Raw genomic sequence first — 23,052 nt, forward strand, 5'->3', positions numbered from 1 at the left:
TCCGAAATTATTCACTTCTAAGTTAGACTGTGCCACATGTCTGGTCAAATTACCATGGAAATCTTTCTTCATGCTTCCCTTAATTGTGATTAAATAACAATAATAATTTAATAACAATTAAATAATCAAGGTATTTATGTTACGAAAAAGTGCTGGGCATATGTAGATGGTCTACAATTGTATTAAATACGTGGTTGCATTTTTCTGAGGACATACGGGGGAAATCGTGTACAGTATTTCTGTGTCGTAAAATCCTTGCTGTTCACGACAGCACTTTCTGTCTGGCGGGGTCTTTCGCTTTACGTCTGCCTACGTCAAAATAGGCCCTCCAGTTGAATGTCGCAGTGTTTTTTACGCTAGTGCTAGTGCTCATATTACTAGGAGAATCTCGCTATCGGCTCAATACAATGGGAATAGAGGACGAGGCTGACCGCACACTCTTCGTAAGAAATTTGGATGCCGGAGTGACGGAGGAGCTCTTGTTTGAGCTGTTTTTACAGGTGCTGTTGCCGTTACTTAGAGCCAGGAAGTGTCTGTTTATACCAGCAGGCCGACGCTAATGCTAACGCAAAGCAAGCTTTTTGTAATTTAGGAAGCGGGAGGCTGTTTTAAAATAATAATAATAATAAAAAATGATGTCTTCTTGTCTTTTGCTGTGATACTAATGCTGGTTGTTCGCTCACTGTCAACAGTTTCGTCAGTGCTCGTCTCGTTCACAGAAGCTATCAAACCACCGTTTGTTTTATCCTTGGATGCAAGCTTGTGCGTAACAGTTACTTGTTGCGTTTGCAGGGTGGACCTCTCGTCAAAACCAAAATCCCAAAAGACTCGGATGGGAAACAGAAAACATTTGGATTTGTCGTGTACAAGCATGAAGTGTCCGTGCCTTATGCCATGCAACTACTCAATGGGACATCGCTGAATGGGAGAAGCATCCATGTGCAGTTCAGATCGGGTGAGCTCACTTTGTTTCGTTCCCAACAAAACGCAGCTCTTCACAACACTGGCGCCAGGGACGTATTAATCTAATGGTTTTACACCGCTATTCACGTGACGGCGTTAGCCTGATGTCAGTTAATGAACCTTACGAATTGTCACGCATTAACCTGCTATTTGAAATGGCTTTTATGGAAACCATTGACTTATTTTCGTGACTTGATCAGAATCAACGGTTTTCTAGAAGCACCTTCTCTGACTCCTCGGCATCAGCACAACACTTGCAACAAAAGCTCTATGTCTGCATGCCATTAGTGTAAAGTCACGTTTTAAATGATAGTCCTAAAACTGCAACATTCCCTTTTCATAATTTAAATCAAAATATATGCTTAATTCCTTTTTTTTTATTTTTTTTTTTTATGGGTTAAACCTTCAGTGAAAAAGTCCCAAAACTCCCATTCATGTTGCTAAAAACTCCTTATGCCTCACATGACGTGTGTTTTGTTAATATGAGCAAACTGATGGCTTTCATACCGGTTGTGTACATAGACCAGGCCACAGTCGTACTGGTTTCAGAAGGCTTGTGCCTTTCGGGCACAGGGCTACATTGTCATATTTTTGTTATTGGATCAAATCCGAGCTAATTATAACCGAACAAAAGTAAGAATTTGAGAGAGAAATTCGGAGCATAAGAGATACAATTTCAAAATAAAACTTTTTTTTCTTTTTTTTTTTTTGTCATTAGTTCCACATTCTCCATTTTCATTAACTTTTGCTCCGGCTGCCATATTTGCGGTCACGTTGACGGCTCTCTCCTTTGCGGCTGCGGCTACACGAAAACGTTTTTCACTGTAAACGATACTTTTTCTTATCGTTTCGCTGTCGCGGCCACACGGAGCCGGCGTTCCCACTACCCCAAAACGATAGTTTTTGAGAACGGGTTCCAGAGTGGGAAAGTTTGAAAACGGCCTCGTTTCGTTTCCATTGTTACAGCTAAAACGTTTTTGCGTCAGTCACACGTTGACGCAGTGAGCCAATTTTAACACTTCTCTATTGTCTCACAGCGTGGCGTGACACAGTGGCGTGTGTACTGCATCGTTTCATCGTTTTCGTCTGGACCAGCAGCGCGTTTCCGTGTGGTCGCAAGAATTTTCGTACCCGTTTTCAAAAAAAAACTCGTTTCGTTTTCGTGTAGCCGTAGCCTGCATTGCCTGTCCTTGTGTTTGCGGTTCAGATGTTTCAGGCAGTAGGGCTCTTTAGAGGGAACGATTCTCATTGGCTTCTGAGTGTTTGAGTGACACCTCAGTTCCCCTGATGTTGTCCAGTGCAGCTTACAGTCTTTGATCACCATAAACTATCTATATTGGATTCATTAACTGAAGTAAATCCAATCTTTACAGTGTACTTCTACCAGATCTCATTAGATAACTCGCCCTTTGTATGGGCTGACAGTTAAGTGAGCATACTGCGAGTGTACAGGGGTTGTTTTTCCTGATTAAATATGCATGAGCATACTTTAACAGCTTTCGTTATTCAGCATGCTGATTAGCCGTCGGTGGAAACTGAGAGAGACGTCGCCCGCTGGCGCTAACCCATCTTTATTTCAGCTGTCTAACTCTGAAAATGAACTGAATGTAAATGAACACTGTGGTACCCGTTCTCCAATCTTTTCTAGTAAAAGAAAACTTCAGTTTTAAAGCTTGGCCTTATTTTAAAGGTTGAAGCCACAAGGCGTGTAAGTGCTGATGAAATATATGATCAGTACTAGCATTTGCTTCTCAGACTCACTGCTTTCGTTTGTGACTTAAACGGTCCATGTCCACCGCTACTCCACCCTCTCCGTTTGCTCCTTCGGTCAGTATGAATGATTACTTTGGAGCTGGTCACTCCAAGTTGTGGCTTTGTATGGCGTCAAAGACTGTTTTCAGTTGCACTCAGACTTTGTACTTTAAAGGTTTTACTCTTCTCTGTGTCGTCGAGGATTTTTACTAATGGGTTTATTCGTTTGTCATTCGTAGCCTGGCCTAAATAGGGTCTAAAAACACAAGAATCTCACTAAATCTGTTACAGTTTTTCCCTTTTGACTGTGTTGTTTGCATGCACTCTGTCGAAAAGCACCCTCTGTGAACTAATCCGTCTAATTTGCTAACCAAACGTAGGAAGACGTGAACATTGTTTGGTAGCATGTCCTCAATTTAAATCTCTAAAAGAAAATCTAAGAAAAAGAAAATGTTGTACAAAAATGAGATGAGTAATGAATGTCGGTTTTTGGGATGATCCGTGAATTATTTCTAAAAGATTCACCATAAAAAATAATAATGATAACAATCAGTAGGTTGTGCAACTATTTGTCTCGTCTCATAAGTAGATCTCTTCTTGCTTAAACCAGCACCTGGTTGCAAAGCATGACAGTCATTACACATTGCTGGAAGCGCACCAAACTGTAAAACGACAATTGAACACTGCCAAGTGCCTAAAATGTGTCGGGGGTGCGAGATGAGATGATTTCAAAAAACAACAGAAACGTGGAAGGCGGGGTGGTGTTGAATGACATTCTTGCTGTAGTCATCAGCTGAAGGCAGTTTTATCGTGTCATCTTTATCTCTCCTGCAATAAATAAAAGGTTATTTGAACCAAATCAGGCCTCAACTACATAACCCCCCTTCCTTTGGAAAGCATAATTAAAAAAAAAAAAGAAGAAATAAAACTTCCACAGAAATTTCCACAAATGCTGAAATAGTCATACGAGGCCATTCGGTGGAATAGAGTTCTAGCCCGTTACAGTATAAGAGCTGCGATGCTCCGAGAAGGCTGAGACACCTAAAACATGATCTTGACTTTGGAAATGTTTTTTTTTTTTTTTTTTTCTTGCTTGAAAATCTTGTTTTTTTTTTGGTGTGGATGAGAGGTACAAACTTAGAAGGAAAAGTTTGTTTTCTCCAGAATATCAAGGACTAAAACTACAGATTTCAGGTCTTAACAGATTATCTAAGATCAAAGATCATGGCTGATATCCTCCCTTTGTTTCTGGTTGAGCAACAGCAGCAATGTTGTTGGAAATGACAACAGCTGACATTATCTCAAATTGCCATCATAGATTTGAGGTAAAACTGCTTTGTGTTATCTTGTCTAACTCCTAAGGAAAAAAAACACTGATGCCATAGTAATCCACTTCTGAGGTTTTCGGTGTCAGTCATAAAAAATGGGATGAAGCAATGCGATGCATGATAAACATACAACGTTGTTACTAACAAAGTAAGTGGGACGTGTATTGATGTCTCTCTTTTTTTTTTTTTTTTTTTCCTCTTTACATCCCATCATAGGCAGCAGTCACGGCAGCAGTCCAGGAAACTCAAGTCCTGCAAATACCCCAAATCCCCACGGCCAACGGTAAGAATGCCTCAGAAACTACCTCTGCTCTGCAACAAGTCTTCTCGTTGTTGTGTTGGCACTTTAGAAAGCCATTGATAGATGCATTTTGTTTTGCTGGGATCGGTTGTAAAACCTGAAGTGCAGCGTTGAACTTGTGTAAATAGGATTAGTCCCTTCTTGTGAGAACGGATCCTGGTGAACTGAGCTGCTTTGAACATGAAATTACTCGCCTACACTTCCTCAACAGTTTTGATTAGATCGACGCAGCAGTTTGAGAACTGAAAACTACAGTCTGTGTGTTTGGTTCGGTTGTGAGATGAATGCAGTGGTCAGTTGAGGGCAGTCGCCAGTCAGAATCGGGACCCGCGTTTCCTGCAAATAGGAATTTCGTTCTAATAACTGCCCTTCCCCAGGGGAACTGTTTCAGTTTGCATTCGCACATGAGTCGGGACCTTGATAGGGACTGATGTGACGCAACCGTCTGCGACAGTGACGTGTTACTTTAGCGCCACATTCAACAACAAAACAAAACCCGTAAGTAAGGAGAGAAGAAAAAAACACCACCAAGAATTTAATATGGAGAGCGGGGAGGCCACTGTGTTCATGGTCTGCATGATGGTGATATTAATCATGGACGATCACATCGGGCGTCTAACATCGAGGCTGGAAGAGCACACAGAGTCAGGATCGAGCTGCAGACGATACTTCTTCGTTTCATGAAGGAAGGAGAGCAGAGCGCCGCAGACAAAGGAGACGACGTGTACGTTTAACTTATTAAACACGCGCCGGTTGTGTCCGTGTCGTATGAGTAAACGTTTCAGCCGTTATTCTACTGTTTGCGTTGAGCAGATTAGGAACATGAAGAAGCGGAAATCTGACAAGGGGCGTAGCTACTAACCACCAAACACCTCCGTCAGATGTGTTCCTATAGAACCCAGAAAAGACCCAGCCTCGGAGAAGGAGCTAAAATGGTTATAGGAACTGAGGGCGATGGTCCCGAGTTCCTGTATGTGCGAACGCAGGGGGGAAAACGGCCCTATTCCTGAAAAGGTTATAGGAACTGCAAACGGTTCCGATAGTGGGAATGTGCCTATTGAGATCAAACTGTAATCAAAGCAAATCGGCTACAGCAAGTGTTTTTTTTTTTTTGTTTTTTTTTCTCTCCTGTTCAGACTACAAGATCTCTGATTATTCAAACTAAAGCTGGGTCGGCAGCATTCCTGCATCATTTAGTACCCCCAAAAACCAAAACTCTCAATGTTTAAGGGCGCTAAAAAGGCAAAAACAGCATGAGCGCTAGGAATAAACGTAGCGGAAAGGTCGGGATTTTGTATATAGCTACTATGATCTTGCCGGATTGTCAACTTTTGAATTTTGATTGTTCGAGAGGGTTTGCTCTTTAAAAGCAGTGACATAAATCCCAGTATTAAATGAAATGATAATGATGATGATAAAAGCTTAAATGTTGACTGTTCTCTTGCAGGACTCCAGTCCAGTTCAATTCTCCTCCGTACACGCCTCCACACCAGATGCAGAGGTCCTTTTCGTCCCCTGAAAACCTGCAGAAGCATGTCACGGTAACATCACCGCTTTACCCGAATACCAATATCAGAGCGGCTTTGCTTCTGTTCCTCAGCAACAAATAAAGACGCGGAGCCTTCATCTTGTCTTTTCCTTTAGGTGAACAACATGATGTGGCTCCACATGCAGCAGCTCGAGCAGTTGAACGGCGCTTTCTCCAAACCTGTGCGGCGGGAGTCATCCGTGGGCGGAAATTCCGGCGGCGGCTCAAGGCAACAGGACAGTACCATCTATCGACATCATTCGTCCCAAATGGGCGGCGGCAGAAGCCAGCGCTACGGGGACGAGGCGGGCTCCGGCCGTCACCAGCAGCACAGCCAGAGCCAGGAGCACCAGCACCCGAACGAGAGGAGTGGAAACCGCCACCACGACGGCAGAGGTGGAAACAGACATTATCATGACGAAAGGGGGAGCAACCGCGGCTACCAAGACAGTAGATGGCGGCGATACTGAGGTCTATGAAGCATTCCTCGGTTCTTCACCCCTTTTTTTTCTGTGGACAGTTTTCTAAAGGATGTTTTTGTTGACATCGTTGTGTATACTCAGGTCGTTTCTACACGGTCTCGCCGATTTTGAAGATTTAATAACTCATGCCTTTTTTTTTTTTTTTTTTTTTTTTTTTTTTAAAGGTGTTTTTAAATTTGAACACTTTCCTTTCATGTGAGATTTTCCTCACACATATTGCAAACATTTTGATGGTTAGGATCGCATTCTCGTGAGAGCAAGGACAAAATTCAGATGTGACCGGTAGCCACTTTTCCATGAAAATTTTGGGGAAAAAAAAAAAAAAAAAAGAAAGATGTGTATTTAAAAAAAAAAAAAAAAAACAGAGAGAGTAAGAAAAACAAAACATTAGGATGTCGGCCATTTTTATGTTATGCAAGTTGTATTTAAATGGTGCTCGGAATTAGAAAAACTCTTCAGGTACTTTGTGGAAGAAAAAAAAAACAACAACATAAAAGAACAAACAAACAAAAGTTTCAGCGACAGACTTCACCAGCAACAACCAGCAGCTGCAACAGGGCCCCGACTTTTCTATTCTTTTTTAGACGTGTAAACCTTGCTCTTCCCAAATATGGGCTGTATTTTCCTTATTTTTTATTTTTTTTGTTCTTGGATTTTATTTTTTAAATTCTGGTGTGTAAGATGCTGTTTTAAAATCGGAACACTTTCACTACTATAAAGCTCTTCTCATTTGATCGCTTCCTTGTCATTCATCCGCCCACGACACAGCTGCCCTGTGTCTTGGCCCTTGCATCTTCGCTGCTATTTGCAGCTCGTTGTGTATGTGACCAAGCTAACTGAATAGGCTATTGTACGTCCATGCTACATGCTGTAATGCATTCACACATGGGCTTTAATCTGCACCTATAAATGGATCGAGTGTAACTAATATGCTTGTGCAGTGGGTCATGAAGTAATCTACAGGTGGCGCCACACACAGCCGTTTATTGGATCAATTAAGATGTTAAATATAACTGAGCCACATGATCGGCTCCTATGTTTGACCTTTCTGTTTAGGATGCTTTCATGTCCGTACATGGATCTCAAGACAATTGTCCTCAGGTGCTTCGGCAGGGGAAAAACAACAGTTTTTCCCCTGCCTTTTTCCTCAGTGAATAGAACCCGGGTTTGGTAATGTCACAGGATGGGCAAAGAGGCCTGTGGTCCCATCCCGGGTTTAGCAGCACTTTGAGCCTGCTTTGATTCTGACGATCAAATCCCTTAATGTCTGAGTTGAGGTCATGATCTACCCTTCCGAAAGTGCTTATGCCACTCCCGAGTAGTATCTACAACCATATCCTTTTGATAAATCTCCCGGTGTCCAAAAGTGTAACTGTATTCGCACCTTTTGAGCTAAGCTCCCCGTGTTGCCTGTAATCTAACTAGGGTCTGATTGCCCCCTCATGCCCCCAAATCGCTTTAATTGAGAGTATCCTCTTCTCAGTGTCGGTACGAGGAAGGCCTCCTTGTGCTTCTGGCTGTGGCATAACTCTTTTAATTGGTTGATCTGCCTGGCGTCTCGAGCCCTGGAGCGGGTGGATTAGAGAGGCCACTCGGTAGCCGCTGCTGTGTGGACTTATATAGAAGCGTGTCTCCTGGAATGAGCCACCTCCAAACACCCAGATATACGCCTAACCCTCCCTGCCCTGCAACTGAAAAAGAAAAGAGCCCTGCAAGCCGCGATTCTCGGGGCTTAGCTCGCGCCACCTCAGGTTGTTGGGTTCACGGTGCAAAAGGAAATGTGGCCCAACTCAGCAGCAACAGGGGGGTTGTTTGACTATTGAACGATGACGTTTTGTCATGAATTTGAAAAGCTGTGGGTTATCTGTTATTAGCCTATATTTAAATGGTTAAAATGTGACATGAGACCGCGGACGACTTTTATTGCTCCGCAGTCGATAATTCATCAGTGCACCCTGACAGAACAACAACAAAAAAAACAAACAAGCAAACGTTCGTTCCTTCATATGCTAACTTTTAAATTGTAAAAAACCCTAGGTCTCGCCGGACTGAGCGGCTAGCCACACATGAAACATTTTCGTACATTTCTCTAGTAAAAATGCTCTTGAAACGAGAGTAGCAGGATTTTTCCGTCAGGCTGTAGCGCGTGGGGAGATTCAGTTGAACACGGACGCTGTGAGTGATTTCCTCCCGTTAATACCAGCCTCGTCAGCTCGTCGCCGACACCTCCACGACGTTTAAATTAACTGATATTATTTACAAAGAGAAGCTTGAAATCGGCGTTGAAAAAAAGTCTACATTTATATATATATAAATATATATATATATATATATTTATATATATATATATATATATGGATATATATTGGTAGGCTATATAGGCTATTTCTGCCAAATAACAAACTTGGGAAAACTAGTTTTAGAGGCGTGCTGTTTAGTAGGAAAAAAAACGATTTTATTCAACCCACGTGAACGCCAGGTGTGCGGGCGCGCGCAGCTGCTGATTGATGATAAATTACACCTGCGGCAGTCATTGCAGAAGTTTTCATGTTAAGTAACCGAAGGCTTCAGTTTGAAACTCCTTATTTTGTGTTAATATTAAACCATCGTCATCATTATTATTCGTATTATTGTTATTATTATTACTATTATTATCAGATAATATACAGTGTTTTTATTGTTGTTATTATTAGACTATTAAAATTTGGCCTTTTAGCGGCTGCTAATTGTTAGAAGTCGTGCATCCATTTCATAATACATTTTAAAAGCTAAAACGTGAATATAACTGACCACAGTAATTGTTTAGTTTCCAAATCAGCCTGTGGTGATAATAATGCTAATAATAAAATAGCATTCGCTATTGCATAAATGGAAATTTTACGAGAAAAATGGACTGAATTTAGTTCAGTTTCATTTACGCAGCACAAAAATCACAACATATGTCATCGCAAATGCACTTTGAAGGCACAGTCCAATTCAAACTAATTTAATCCAATTATATAAAATAAATTAAAAGGAATAAAATCCGTCAAATGTAAGTTGATTTAAAGAAAAAAAAAGTTGCCTAACTGAGGAAACCAACAGATCCCATGCGAAATGTTCACAGGATGTTTTTGACTCCCGGATACAGCAACTTTGGTTAAGGAAGAAAAGAAAAGAAAGAAAAGAGAAATACCGTTTCGGTCACTCAAAATGACACTTTTAATTTGAGTCTACTTCTATCAAGATTTATCGAATGAATACGATTTGATGTTGTAGCCACCATGGTCAAAGCAAACCTGGTCCACGCGACTTTATCGAGGCAGTTTATTCAAATCAAAACTTTTGGAACAAGGAGGCGCTTCGATCAGTCAGTTCATTTAAAAATGAAACGATGGGCTCCCATATCAGTCGTTATTATAAGCCAATACAAGGTTTAAAAGTAGTGTTTAGTCTATGTGTAATAATCAACTTTAATCGCGCTGCGGGGACTAACTTGGACGAAAAGCGTAACTTTTAGAGTTGTGATGAATATAAATCTCACAGATGAAATATTGTCCGATGATGTTTGAGTGAGTGTGTGTGTCCGTGTGTGTGTGAAGGGCGGGAGGGGTGTTTGGGAGGTGGCCTTGAGAGAGGGGAGTATGAAGCAGTGCAACAGAAGGGATGGTTTATATAGCGGTGGGTGTGAGCGCAGCGCATTACAACTGTGGCGTATTGCGCGGCGGCTACTGACACTTCGGGAAAAGCAAATCTCCATTTTTGAAAGATAAACAATGACTTGCTTGAACGCATGAGCTCCGCTGCTCGCCTCTTCAGACGGAGAAAGCCCGCATAGGCGTAGACATCCTCAGACTTAAAGACGCGCTGTGCAGCGAGGGCGGCGCACTGCGCACAAGGACGCATCATGCACTGTCAAGCCGAGCTGAGGCTCTCCTCCGCCGGACAGCTGAAGGCTGCCAGGCGACGCTACAAGACGTTCATGATTGACGAGATCCTCTCCAAGGAAACTTGTGATTATTTTGAGAAACTTTCTCTCTACTCTGTGTGTCCCTCGCTCGTTGTTCGACCAAAGCCTCTTCATTCATGTTCGGGTAAGAGGTCTCTGTTATTCATCTGGGAAGAAATCACTTAGAGCAAAGTCTCTGTTATTGGTAGGCTACATTATAAGTCCAACATGGAAACTGCCACACGTGTGCGGTAGCTGTGAATTATTTCGATTTCTGGACATGATCAGCTCGAACGGCGCATTAATTGGGGGGCATTTACACAGAAAAAGGTTTATTAGTTTATTGTAGGCCTAATAAACTATAGTAGGTTTATTGGCTGAGTGGTGGTGGCTGTGTTGACGTTATAAAAAAAATTAGGTGGTGTCATAAAGTTATTATCGCCATCTTTTAAACGTTATCATTCCTCGTGCTTAATCTAGTTATGCAAACTGTAACGTTGATATCTCAACCGACCACACGCACAATTCTCAGAATTTGTTAGTGCGGTTGAATGATTATTTTGCTGAATCATTCCATTTTTTCGCAATGATATTGTTTTTTTTTTAAATCACTTCATCGGAAACGTCACCTTCCTGACTCATAACATTGTGTATCATGGTGAGGCTACGTGTTGAAAATCAAAGACGCGGTGAACGTCAGCGTATAGCTTCAGGGCTTCTGTTGATAAATGACGAAGCTGATGAAGTGGCGCGGTTAAAAGTCAGCTAAGTGGCACTGGGACAGATGAGGCAGATAAAGGAGAAACTCAGTCATAGAGGCCCGTGGTTACAAAGCTGCAACCTTTGATCTGTTTGATCTCATTTGGTGTGATTAATGAGTATTCTGCAGAGCCAGAGCCCCTCGGTGATGAGCTTTCCTGCTGCTGGGCATTTACGGATGGAACGATGGTAGCAGGCTGCTGTAAGTCACAGAAGTGACCCCCCCCCCCCAAGCAAAGCAAAGATGCTCGTAGGAAACGCGTGTCTCAAAGTGCAATCTAGGGAGAGAAAAAAACAAACAAACAGAACACCTGGCAGCTCAGCGATGTGAGACTGATACTGGAGGAAATGCAGAGCAAACGTGCGTCACAGTCATTTCCAACAGACAGATAGACTGATCAAATATTGAGGTTAGTCACTGAAAGTTGACAGAACTCACTGGCGCACCCATACAAAACAAAATCTCATTGTTGACTCTCAACTGTATATGCAGATCAATCCAGGCCACTCAGGCCATTAGGATAATTGCTCTGAAGTCTGAAATAATAAGCCACTGCAATTTGATGATGAGAGCGGGATGGTTGGATAAAAATAGGACAAGCGATTCCCTCATCCCTCTGATATGGATTGGTGTATGCTCGAGGGGGGTCTACGACTGGTCTTTCGCACCCCTTCTTCTTTTTTTTCTTCTCTTCTTCAGATGGATAGAGTAACCCGGCCCGCATATCAGAACACTGCGCCCACTACTTATTTGTGGCCGACGGGGTGTGAGACACAGTATATTCCCCAACATCAATGGCTTTTAGTGCTTGATATAGAAGCTGGCAAGCCTACAGGTCTTGGGCCAAAGAGAGGTGGCTGGCCTCTGCATGGCCCCCTGAGAGGGAAAGTTGACTTTTTGCAGAGAAAGGGATGTTGTAACCTCCTGCTACCAGTGGAGGCTGCTGAAAGATAGTAATGCTGACAGTGCTCACCGCAGGAGTTGATAGCAAGTGAGGTTTTGTATTGTATCATCACTTTCCGCACCACTCAAGCGCTCAGATTTTGCTCTGTGAGATTTGTTTATTTAGATTTTTTTTTGGTGGGATTTAGTTTCTTCTCACAGTTTAACTGGTTGTGACATGAAGTGTGGACCTTCACCTGGCAAAGTGAAAGTGGCTAACACTCGGGGGGGGGGGGTTCATTCCATGTCAGTGGCAGCGGGATCATTGACAATGAGCCCTGACCTGCAGCTCAACAGTGAGGGAAGTAATGGCAGGTTACGATATTTCATTTGGCGGCCCATCTCTCAGCAAGACCCAGGGCAGAGCTTTTAGTGGGGTTTTCTGGAGGAGGTGAAAGAGATTAAGATCAACTGTGGTGTAATCTCACTTGACAGCATAATGACAAATATATATTTTGGAAAAAAAAAATGAAAGGAGGAGTGCATGAAGCTTGAAGTGTTCTGGTGTGGTTCTGGCTTTGGGCTTACAGAAGAAACCCATATGAGCTAAAGGGTTTTTATTCCATCTTAAAGTCTAATCCGCTGAAGACAATAAAGCCACCCATTACGTTTAAAGTCAGCTTTAGGAGGTTGACAACTCCTGTGTCAACACACACAGACACGTACGCACACAAAAAGGCAATGGGTGCACAGATCTTCCATCCTCACTTGAGGATAATGTTTGACAGGCTGTCATCTCCCTGCAATTCCCATTCTACCGTCAGATCTCGCTGACCCTGAAAGGGGTGAGCAATTAATCAGCTCTGAAAGTAGTTTATGCTACAGGCAGATTTCAGCGTGGATCAGATTTCAGATAGCTAAAACACTTAATGTAATGCTTTTTGCTCAAGTTTGTCCTCAGAAACAAGGCCATGGTAATTACTCTCAGTATGTGGAGTGCCACTGAGTCTCTATAATGTGTCATGTCCTGATGAGTTGGGGGGGGGGACGCAGGCTGTGCAACTCGTTGCCCCAACAGCATTTGTTTCGGGCGCCCGGGACAAGGCCCGAAAATGTTTAATTGAGCAGCCGTAGTTGTCACCAGTCAGTTTATTGTGCGTGCAAATTGCAAAACTTCATGACTAAGCAGTGAATTATTAATTCCAGCTGTCCGCTGAAAAGAAAAGAAAAAGCCAGAGAGGATGTGCCGATGTTGCGATAGAGAGCAAGTGTTTGCAGGAAACACTTGCAAAATCTAAAAGAGAGATTTGTCCCATAAGAATTATGTCATGATATCTTTTATCAATGGAGAAAACAACCTGTATTAAAAGTAATGCTTAACAAACTGCTCTTCTTGATCTATTATTAGCAGGTACGCAGTCTGTAATGGTTACTATAAGCGCTCGTTCCATTTCCTACATGCCAACCGTGATTATCGAGAGGATCCGTGTGCTTTTGCATGGGGCTGAGGTGCATTCCCGCAGCTACTCAAACAGTTTATTTGTAGACTATTGACAGAACGCTGGCGCTTGTCAACAACATATCAGAGAGCTGGCCTCGCTGTCAGTGGAAAGTCACCACGAGGGCTGGCTGACATTTCCCCCTTTGCTCTCCGTCTTCTTCTTTCTTTTCTCTCTCGCACTCCCCGGCTTGGGGAGGGCGGGGGGCTGTCCAGAGACACCCTCAAGCTCAATGCTGACAGCAGACTTCCTGAGATGTGTGAGGACAAATTGAAGTACGTTCTTCCTTAAGGAAGACATGACTGACACTGACCCTTCCATTCCACGAATTCCACTTCATTGAATGTCAATGTGAAATCCCCCCTATTAAGGACTACCAACAAAGATGATTTATTGATAGCAATAACACTGATCTGACACAGGCAGAACAAGAACAACATAAATGGAATGGTAGTGATGGAAAGAAAGAGCGTACGAGCAATGAAAAGAGGTTTTCTTGTTTGGACTTGTTGCGAATCAGCAATCTAACATCGGGGGATTAGAGATGACCTCAGTACCTCACCATGATGTCATGACAAGCTATGGGCAGCGTCTGATGTGTGTGTGTGTGTGTGTGTGTGTGTGTGTGTGCGCAGAGCAACTGCTGCTACCTGTATGCACACTCGCATGGAGTTGTTATGTATCCTCATGCTTGATATGCATCCAATAGTGGAGCTTATCTGGAATTTGAGCACAGTTTATGTGTGTAATCCTCTGTGCTCGTGAATCACTGTATACTCACTTCCCTTTGTGCTGCATATTTTCACTTTGGTCTTGGTGGGGGATAAAGACTCTTAAGGATCGCTAAGTGATAAAAAGCAATCAATGCACAGCAATAAAAAAGAATGAATGAATAAATAAAAGTCTGACTTTATATACTCGGCTTGCACTGCATATGTGTGTCTACTTTGTTGGTTCAGGAGGAGATCAAGCGCTTCCCCATGTGTCCCGCGTCCTGCTCCTCATCAGCCCCATGCATTAGCCCATACTTGTCCACGTAGGGACTGGCTTTCTGTTTGAAGCTGTGAGGATTTTTCTTGCACACTTTTTTTGATCCATCGCATCCATTCTGCCAACCTACGAGTCTCCATCCCTCCAGCCTTGGCTCCAGACAAGTGGTGCTTTTTATTGATTCTGGCGTCTCCAGCTTTTTCCCGGCTCATAAGACCTAAAACACGTGTGTGTGTGTGTGTGTGTGTGTGTGTGTTTGTATAAAGCATTGCACAAGAGCAGCTGAGAATGCAGGAGATGGTGGGAAAAAAAACATTTATCTTTATTGTACTTTTAGATTTTATTACAGCTCATTTTGTGTCTGAACTGCAGTGGCCTTTCAAGTCATGCGGTTGTAGTTTTGAGCCGGAGAAGCCAGTTAATTTTTTAACAACCTTTAAAAATCATCTTTCATTTGAAAGGTTCAGAAGATCAGTGTAAAACACTGCCTGCGTCATGGGGATCACGGCCCTCGACAAGGAGGAGGTCGAAGCCAAAACACTCTTCACAGCAAACGCTGCTCAATTAAAAACGAAGCTGTCTGAGCAATTGCAGGCAGTCGATGGTGTTACAGCCAAGGTGACTGAGGGGTTCATGAGAGCTCGCTAAAAAGCTATAGTCATTCTGAAGGAGATATCTAATGTAATCGCGGTGCTTTAATGCGTCCCTGTATGTTTCCGGGACCTGACAAACTGTCTATGCTCTATCTTCCAGGCTCCTCGTCACTGCGTGCCTACCCGCTCCTCTCTGTGATCACACGGCAGCCGCCCAACCTGCCACCCCACCTGCCGCAGCCTTCCTCTCCTGGCACGGTCCACTCGCACTTGCCCCTGATCTCCCCGCAGCTTCCGCGGGGCTCCGAGCCCTCACCCAGCCAGACCCCCCTCAGCATCAGCAGCGAGTCGGAGACGGAGCGCAGCACGCCCCGCCTGAAGAAGCCCCGCCGCAGCCGCACTATCTTCACCGAGCTGCAGCTGATGGGTCTGGAGAAGAAGTTCCAGAAGCAGAAGTACTTGTCCACACCTGATAGGTGAGAATAGTTCAGGCACATATAAATGGAGCTAGTTTCAACTAGATAAGAGTTGTCATTAAAGTCTGCTGCAAAGGGGGAAAAAAGAGGAAACACCAGAGCTGAAACTGTTAACACTCCTCATAAAAACCCGTACAAGTCAAACTATAACTGTAAAACTTTAGCTTCATTCCGCTCAAAAATGAACGCAAACCAACAATATGTCAGTGTTGACTCAGAGTTGTTAAATAAACCTGATGTACCAGCTTCCAGGGTCATATAAGTGTCACTCAACTGTAGCATTTTGACAACCTGCACACAGAGCAGATTTGAAAAGTTCAGAGCATGCACGCACACTGAAGGACATTCACAAAGCCGCAGATGCAATTATCAAGTGGTAGTTAACCTGGCATCATAATTTTTGATTTATCCTGTGGGCAATGTCTCATGTAATGTGAATTTGTCAGAGCCAGAGCATTACCTCAGCGTGCTAGTTGAGACAAGAGAAACGTTTTTAACCCTGAGCTCCCCAACAGCTAAAAAAGCTCCGACAAAGAAACACTGCCTTATTCAAGAGAGCGGGGACATTGTCCAACACAAGCAAACAGAACTATATTAGACGGATTTACTGCCAATCATTTCACTCATGTGCAGGTGTATATAAAATATATTTAGTTCTCTACAATAAGATGAGGTAATCTGTATGTTAATATCTGTGTCTTAAGTTCCATACTGTGGGTCAATTTTGGGACCTGACATGAGGTTAGACCACATTTTCCAGTTTTATTGGCGACCTCATTTTTACATTTGGCTTGCAGACTATTTTTCCATTACCAAGTCAGAATGGTATTGAACCATAAACTTTGTAAAAACCTTTCCTTTACCTGTACAGCAGACATTTCTAACTGGGTACAAAACTTTGCATTGAAAAGATATTATATTTTTGTAAAAAAAAAAAAACAGAATTAAGTATTTTTTTTTGTGAAATGCGTCCCTATAAGTAGACATGCAAATAGCTACTCTGTCCTTAAAAGCAATGCAGTTGCCAATGACATCTATTTTGCATATTTTTTTGTTTTGTTTTACAATGTACATCCCATCTGTTGGTAAGACCCTCACCATGCATTATCAAATATATCCCAAACTGGCTTGTCTGGAGCTCCTGGAAAGGTGCCATGCAAAAGCCCCGAGGCAGAGCACAACTCAGTGATCAAAACCAACCACCTGCATGAATAGCTGTGCCAAATACTGTGTTCTGTCAAAATATCCGATTCTGACTGCGTGTTGAAAATTAATTAAATACCCAGCTGGAGGAAAAACATCAGCAGAGAAAATCCCCTTTTAAAATCCCACATCAAAGGTGGGGCATGCTCCCTACTTTGGTTTGTTATGATCCAAAGATAACTTCATTTTTCTCTTTTGGCTCGGAGTGTCTGCGGTCTTGAACTAAGTCTATGTGTGGGGGCGAGTGTAACCAAAACCATAAATATTCCTGAAAGGACTTTTGATTATTTATATCATAGTGTAGTTATGGGTGGTTTGAAGCTTCCAAATATAATAATTACAGCCGCAATAATTAACAATGTTTTCATCCTCATCATAAATACTTTTCAAAGATACTGAGTAACACACAAGATTCCCTTGAAACAAAATGGCGGCCTTGCCGTAGCCTGGAGGGAGTGACACAAATACTCTGTTGCTGTGTGTGTGTGGTTTCTCTCCATTGAGAATTAATGACTGTAAATAATTGGGGTATTTTACTTTTCTGCAATTACTTTTCCTGCCTCCAGTTGTTGTCCTGCTCTAAACTGGTATGTGTAAAATAGCAATGCTTAAAAGACAGCTTGATCGTCCATATAAGGTGTTTTTTTTTTTAAATACATACGTGCACAAAACACACGCACGTTCTCTCTTACTCACACAATCACACACAGACAGTTCTTTATGCAAGGTATAAGGTTTAGAAACAGCTACATGAATCTCAAGAGATTTGTCTCTTTTTGTTGTTGTTGCTCTGGTTTTTCGATTGTGTTCACTGCTTTCCTCAGTCTTGGCTTCCACTTTCAGCATCAAATGAAAGTCGGCTCCTTTCCCTCGGGGGGTTGGTGGATGTGAAAAAGCCTTCATCTGACTGTTACAGGCCTTGTGAAGAGCAGGGAAGAGGAAATCCCACTTTAAAAAGAAATCAATAACCACTCCTTTCCTATGCACATGGATGCCTTGTTCAATTTATCTGTCCCTTCCTGAGGTTTCCATTACACCAACCAATGGCCCAATTAGTCATGCATCACCACATGTGGTGGATGCATTCAGAATTTTCTCCAGCAGCCCCAATCATCCAGCTTAAAGTGTTGTGACTGGATTACTGACCTCTGTACAGATATTTCAAGCACGTCTCCTAAGCTGCAGGTGTACTGTGTCAGACTCCAGCTTTGATGTGAGATTCATAGACATTAGGAGATTTAGTGTATGAGTAAGGTCATGTACTGTAGTTATGTATGAAGTCAGGGCAACCTTTAGGTTTGTTAAATGGATGTTTAAAACATGTCAAAACGACGCATAGCTGTTTAGGCTAAAATTAGGTTAGAGATGGTTCAAACAGGAAAGTGTCTTGTACTTCTACATCATACCCAACCATAATTCAGTTGCTGCATATTTAAATTGAGGGTAGTTACACAAATGAAGACACAACTGGGGACTTGAACCACGAGTTCCACAATGCCAACTCTGCACCGTAACTATTAAGCTAGCTAGCTTGGCTAAAAAGGATATGTTAAGCATCAAAAATATGTAAAATGTCAAAAGGTTTTAAGCATTTCTTATGAAATAGGTCAATTGATATTTTTAAAATGTGGTTTGAAGCTAGGCTGCACAAGGTATTGTGACAAGTGCATATATGCTAAAACCAGGCTTTAGCTTAGCATTTCCCTACTGGAGAAAAATGGTAATTCAATTTATTATAGCACAATATCACTTGTTATTTTATACATTTCAACCTAGTAAACTAGTTATTTCTGTGACATATACATTAAATATTAAAGACTTAAAGTGTCTGGGCTAAAACCAGTCTACAGTTAGCTGGAGATATTCAGAATTATTGGATTGATGCTAAATTGGACCTGGGTTTAGTGTTCAGTGGGTGTACTTTACACTTGCTTGTACAGGTACATACAGTTATAATATCATGATTTGTTTGATTTCTATATGGTCCTGTTAATGGGAGAAAACAAACAGATATTGATAAGTACTAAAGCAGATGTTTTAAGGATGTGAATAGTCACTACAGACCAAGTAGGTCTCAGAAAGCCTCATGAAAAATGTTTTTGTTATTCTGCAGGTTGGACCTGGCTCAGTCCCTCGGTCTCACACAGCTTCAAGTAAAGACGTGGTACCAAAACAGGCGTATGAAATGGAAGAAAATGGTAAGCCTGGCATATCAGGTAACAATGGGCTACATATAAGAGCATTTTCACAATCTATTCTTGAACTTGTCTTTGTCATATTGTATGGGATAAGCAAGATTCTAGCTTAATATACTAAAACAATCTTAAAGCTGTTGCATGTTGTTTTAATATTGTATAATAACAGTTTGACAGTACACTATAGTTGTTTTGATTTCATATCAACATTAATGTACTTTTATTTCATATTTGAATTAAAGTTTTTCTACCAAGTGGTCAAAAGCATTGTTAGGGTTCATATGCAAAGGAAGAAAATTCTAAATATTGTAAAAATAATGATGAAGTTCTCCATGGCAAATACAGTTAGTGTGCTAGTAAGTTTTATTCTTTCAAAAGGGCTGGTAATTCTTGAAAAATTGGAGAAAAAACGCTGTATACTCTGACCTAACATATTTGAATCTTAGTCATTTTTGCCTCCTGTGTATGGCTGGAATTTCACAGCTAAGTGTTGCATATACTGTTTGTTACTACTGTTGGTCACTATAACAATGAGAATAAGAAATGATAGATAGGAATATGGTAGGAAGCAAGGGTGTGGGAAGGCTAAGTGTGCTTTGACTGATGATGATTGCACTGAGAGCAAACACTTTTGTCGAAGGGTCAACAACACGGAGAACAAAAAAGACCCGAAGCCGTTAAAGATGAATGAGTGCACAAGGTGCAGCCAGCAGCGATACGTCTTCTCTTAATTACTATAATAGCAAGCATTGCCTTTGACTTCTGCTGCCATTTATTACCAGAGCGGTCCACTAAGACTGTGTGTTATTCTAGGTGCTCAAAGGAGGTCACGAGGCCCCGACTAAGCCCAAGGGAAGACCCAAGAAGAACTCTATTCCTACCACCGAGGAAATAGAGGCTGAAGAGCGAAGACTGAAAATGGAGGAGGAAGAAATGATGAGGAGGGTGGCTGAGGAAGCAGTGCTGGCTCATGGAGGGGAAGCATCTGCGCTGGAAACCCGAGATCTCAGTTCAGAAACTCCCAGTCCAAGCGGAGCAATGGAGGGATCTGAGTGCGAGCAGCCACTCCTAATGTCAGAAAGTCACACAGCCAGCTAAGCAAGAACAAATCAACCAAAGACTAAAGCCAATCTGAAAACAAATAGTGCCTCAGGATCAGTGTACAAAGCCTGTGTGGTGTTTAGAGCCATTTACTTTAGCAAGTTGACTGGATACACATCGATGGCTTCCAGTCTTTGCCAAGTGTAGTTTTTTGTGTAATGGGAAGATTATCATACAAAGAGCTAACCTTCATCCTCACTGATTGCACTGGTAAACCCATGGCCTTAAGTCCATCTTGTAAGGAGTGTAAATCTGTCAAATCCAAACAGGTCAGTCAAGCCTTAATCACAACATAGTGACACGTATCACATCATCAAGTAATTGTGCTTTTCACTTGTGAGGGATCACTCACGCCTCTCAGCTCTCAAAGCTGACAAAGATCAAACACTGCCTTTTTTTGTAGCGTATATTTGTATCGCATATCAGTTTACGGCCAAAAACTGTAATATGAAATTGCTACAGTGCCTTGTTGGTCTCAGAGGAAAGCATTTATCGTGTTTGTATTACAGCTGCTAAAATGCAGTATATTTTTTACAGTCTAGTGCCATACATGGAAACAGATTTGTATAGTTTTGAAAAGGAAACTTAAATGTTTAGTTTGGAGTTGTACTGTACAGCTTTAAGGCACAAATGTGTTCATTATTTGCTCAGTAAAGTACGCATTTCTTTTTTTCCAAAGCTGAAAATCAATCTTTCTGCCAAGCTATACACTGTATCATACTGTAGAAATATGTATAAAGTACAAAATATATAGTGTTTTTGATATATATATATACATATATGTGTGTGTGAGTGTGTGTGTGTATAAATATATCTCTATATATAGATATATATATATATCTATATATAGATATATATATATCTATATATACATATATTGTATTTTAAACTGCTGTTTTAAGTTGGATTAAAATAGTTGTAATGTTTCAGCCGTCCCTGATCTTTTTTCTTCTTTCACACGAGTCAGGATGATTTTCAGCCAGGAGGGCACTTGTGCCAGAGATACACAGAAAAAACTGAACATTTAAAATCCCAGAGACGTTTTCAGCCTCCAGGCTTTGCATGAGTACCTCAATCGGTATGTTAGACTTGCATTAACATAACACTGTGTTCAACTGCCTCTCAGTGGCTTCTCTGTACACTTCAAACTTGCTCTCCTTGCAAAGATTTGTCATTTTCCGGAGTCAAAAGTTTGAATGACACAGATTTGTTTTAATTTGTTATCGTTTCATACGAAAAGTGCAGTATTTTTCTGATGTAAATGTTTGGTAAGCTTGTTCGCCTTTTTTTTCCCTTTTTTTTCAGGTTTGTACAAAATTATTTTTGCAGGTGTGTGTTTGTGTATTTAAATACCATTAATAAAAAAATTCTACTGTTTAAATCCTGCTTGCCATCATTTACGACACAGTGGCTTTGTGGTTTCGTCACATTCGTAAGCACTTTGGTACGCAAGTTTGACTTCATAGCCAGAAACTGGCTCTGCTTCTTTGTTTGCTCTGGTTCAAATAAAAAAAAAGAAAAGAAAATCAGCAAAAAATTAAAGTCATCTGCAGACTTTTTCATAACGACTTTTCAAACTGCTATCACATGAGGCAGAGTGAGTGTAAATCAAAAAGTTACAGTAGCTCTGGCAGGTTGAAGTTCAGGCAGATCCGTTACTAATTATGCTTTTGAGAAAGTATTAACCGTAGTCAAAGTTTGCCATAAATCACACTCAAAAGAAAGCATTTAAGCACTCCGTGGTGGGTTATTATTTTTATCTGTACAATGAGGAAGATGGCCAATAGAGCACCTCAGGGCTCCCTCCGTTTCCTTGAACAAACGAAGAACAGGCTGAAGAGTATTTTTAGTGCCTGATACCGGACACGGACGGTTTCTAAAGCAAACACTGCAGGTCAGCATTGAGTGATGCATATTGTGCTGTGACACCTTGTGTAAACACTCTAAGTATGTGCTCACCAGCAGAATCCTCATCCTTTTTGGAAGTATTATGAAACACATAGGACCAAGGCTGTAAAAAAACAACTGTTTCGAGCTTCCTCGCACAACACTGTTTCTATTTCTGCCGTCGAATAGGGAAAGTGTAAAAAAGAGAGAACCTTTCCTTGTCTTTTCATCTCATTAATGATGCCCGTTTATAATTGTTTTCTTGTTCTATTATCTGCTTGATGAGCAGCATAATCATAATTCTGCATAACAAGTTAACATGCACACCAATGACAGGGAGTTTAGGACAAACAAATGAACTCATGAAAGTTATGCAAATTATTCAAAGCTGAAGCTTTTTTTTTCTTTTATCTTTAAACTAAATGAGTCTGACTCAAGGAATTCTGTTACTGAAACTAATTATCATGAATGAACCATGGGGAACTGTGGGCATGGATCCCCTCATTCAGTGTTATGCATCCAGTCTCATAATCTTAACATCTTAATCTTAATCTTGTCACCCTCATTCAGACAAAGGTATTCTGAACAAGTGTTCAAACTGAACATCTGCATACAGCTGTTGGTGTATGCTATAGCGATTTCCACTGGATAGACTAAACATTGAGTATTTCACATTTATGGTTCCACTCTTCCAATGTAGAATAAGCTGTGATTCAGCTTCAACACCTGGTTAAACTGAAGCTGAAACATCAGGAATTTCATTCAGTGCAGGCACAGTGTTTTTGCTCTAATTGCAGGAATGAGTGCAAACACTTTCCCAATAAACATGCTCATGAAAACAGAGGCCTGAGCCAACAGGCAGAGAGGCAGGTCTAGATGGAGCTACATGTTGCAAGCCTCCACAAGCTGCAGAGCTCCTCCGGGCTAATTGTTGTGTGGCGAGGTAAGACTTCCACAAGCAGCCCTGCGGTGGGACAATGGCGGCCTAATTGGAGAATCTGTTATTGTGTCACAGGTCCAAGTTCAGCTGTGGGTCACTGGAATGGAGTGGTGTCAACCCTAGGCAGCCCCTCTCCCTCGCCCACTGAGACATAGACTGCGCGCCTTCACCTGTCAGCTTAGCTTGCGCTCAGGTAATTAGAAAGGCTGGACGTGAGACAAAAAGTGGGCATCACTCACAGTAC

The 23,052-nt window shown here is 41.7% G+C and overlaps 2 protein-coding genes across 3 annotated transcripts; both read left to right on the forward strand.

Annotated features, from left to right (window-relative positions):
• The first annotated feature begins 302 nt into the window (after nt 1-302).
• Nucleotides 303-7,086, forward strand: rbm7 (RNA binding motif protein 7). The gene is made up of 5 exons (XM_075473830.1): nt 303-500; nt 793-955; nt 4,260-4,326; nt 5,792-5,885; nt 5,989-7,086. Exons 1-5 carry the CDS (start codon nt 408-410, stop codon nt 6,340-6,342), a joined length of 771 nt encoding a protein of 256 aa, XP_075329945.1. The 5' UTR covers nt 303-407; the 3' UTR covers nt 6,343-7,086.
• Nucleotides 7,087-10,015: 2,929 nt separating this feature from the next.
• Nucleotides 10,016-21,317, forward strand: barx2 (BARX homeobox 2). 2 transcript variants are annotated; one of them, XM_075474461.1, is made up of 4 exons: nt 10,016-10,427; nt 15,167-15,482; nt 18,799-18,901; nt 19,694-21,317. In XM_075474461.1, exons 1-4 carry the CDS (start codon nt 10,241-10,243, stop codon nt 19,976-19,978), a joined length of 891 nt encoding a protein of 296 aa, XP_075330576.1. In that variant the 5' UTR covers nt 10,016-10,240; the 3' UTR covers nt 19,979-21,317. The 2 variants fall into 2 exon arrangements, with proteins under 2 accessions (XP_075330576.1, XP_075330577.1); XM_075474462.1 differs by having other exon boundaries at nt 18,799-18,883.
• Nucleotides 21,318-23,052: the final 1,735 nt, after the last annotated feature.

The sequence above is a fragment of the Odontesthes bonariensis genome, chromosome 9, assembly GCF_027942865.1.
Source record: "Odontesthes bonariensis isolate fOdoBon6 chromosome 9, fOdoBon6.hap1, whole genome shotgun sequence".
NCBI classification, from domain to species: domain Eukaryota; kingdom Metazoa; phylum Chordata; class Actinopteri; order Atheriniformes; family Atherinopsidae; genus Odontesthes; species Odontesthes bonariensis.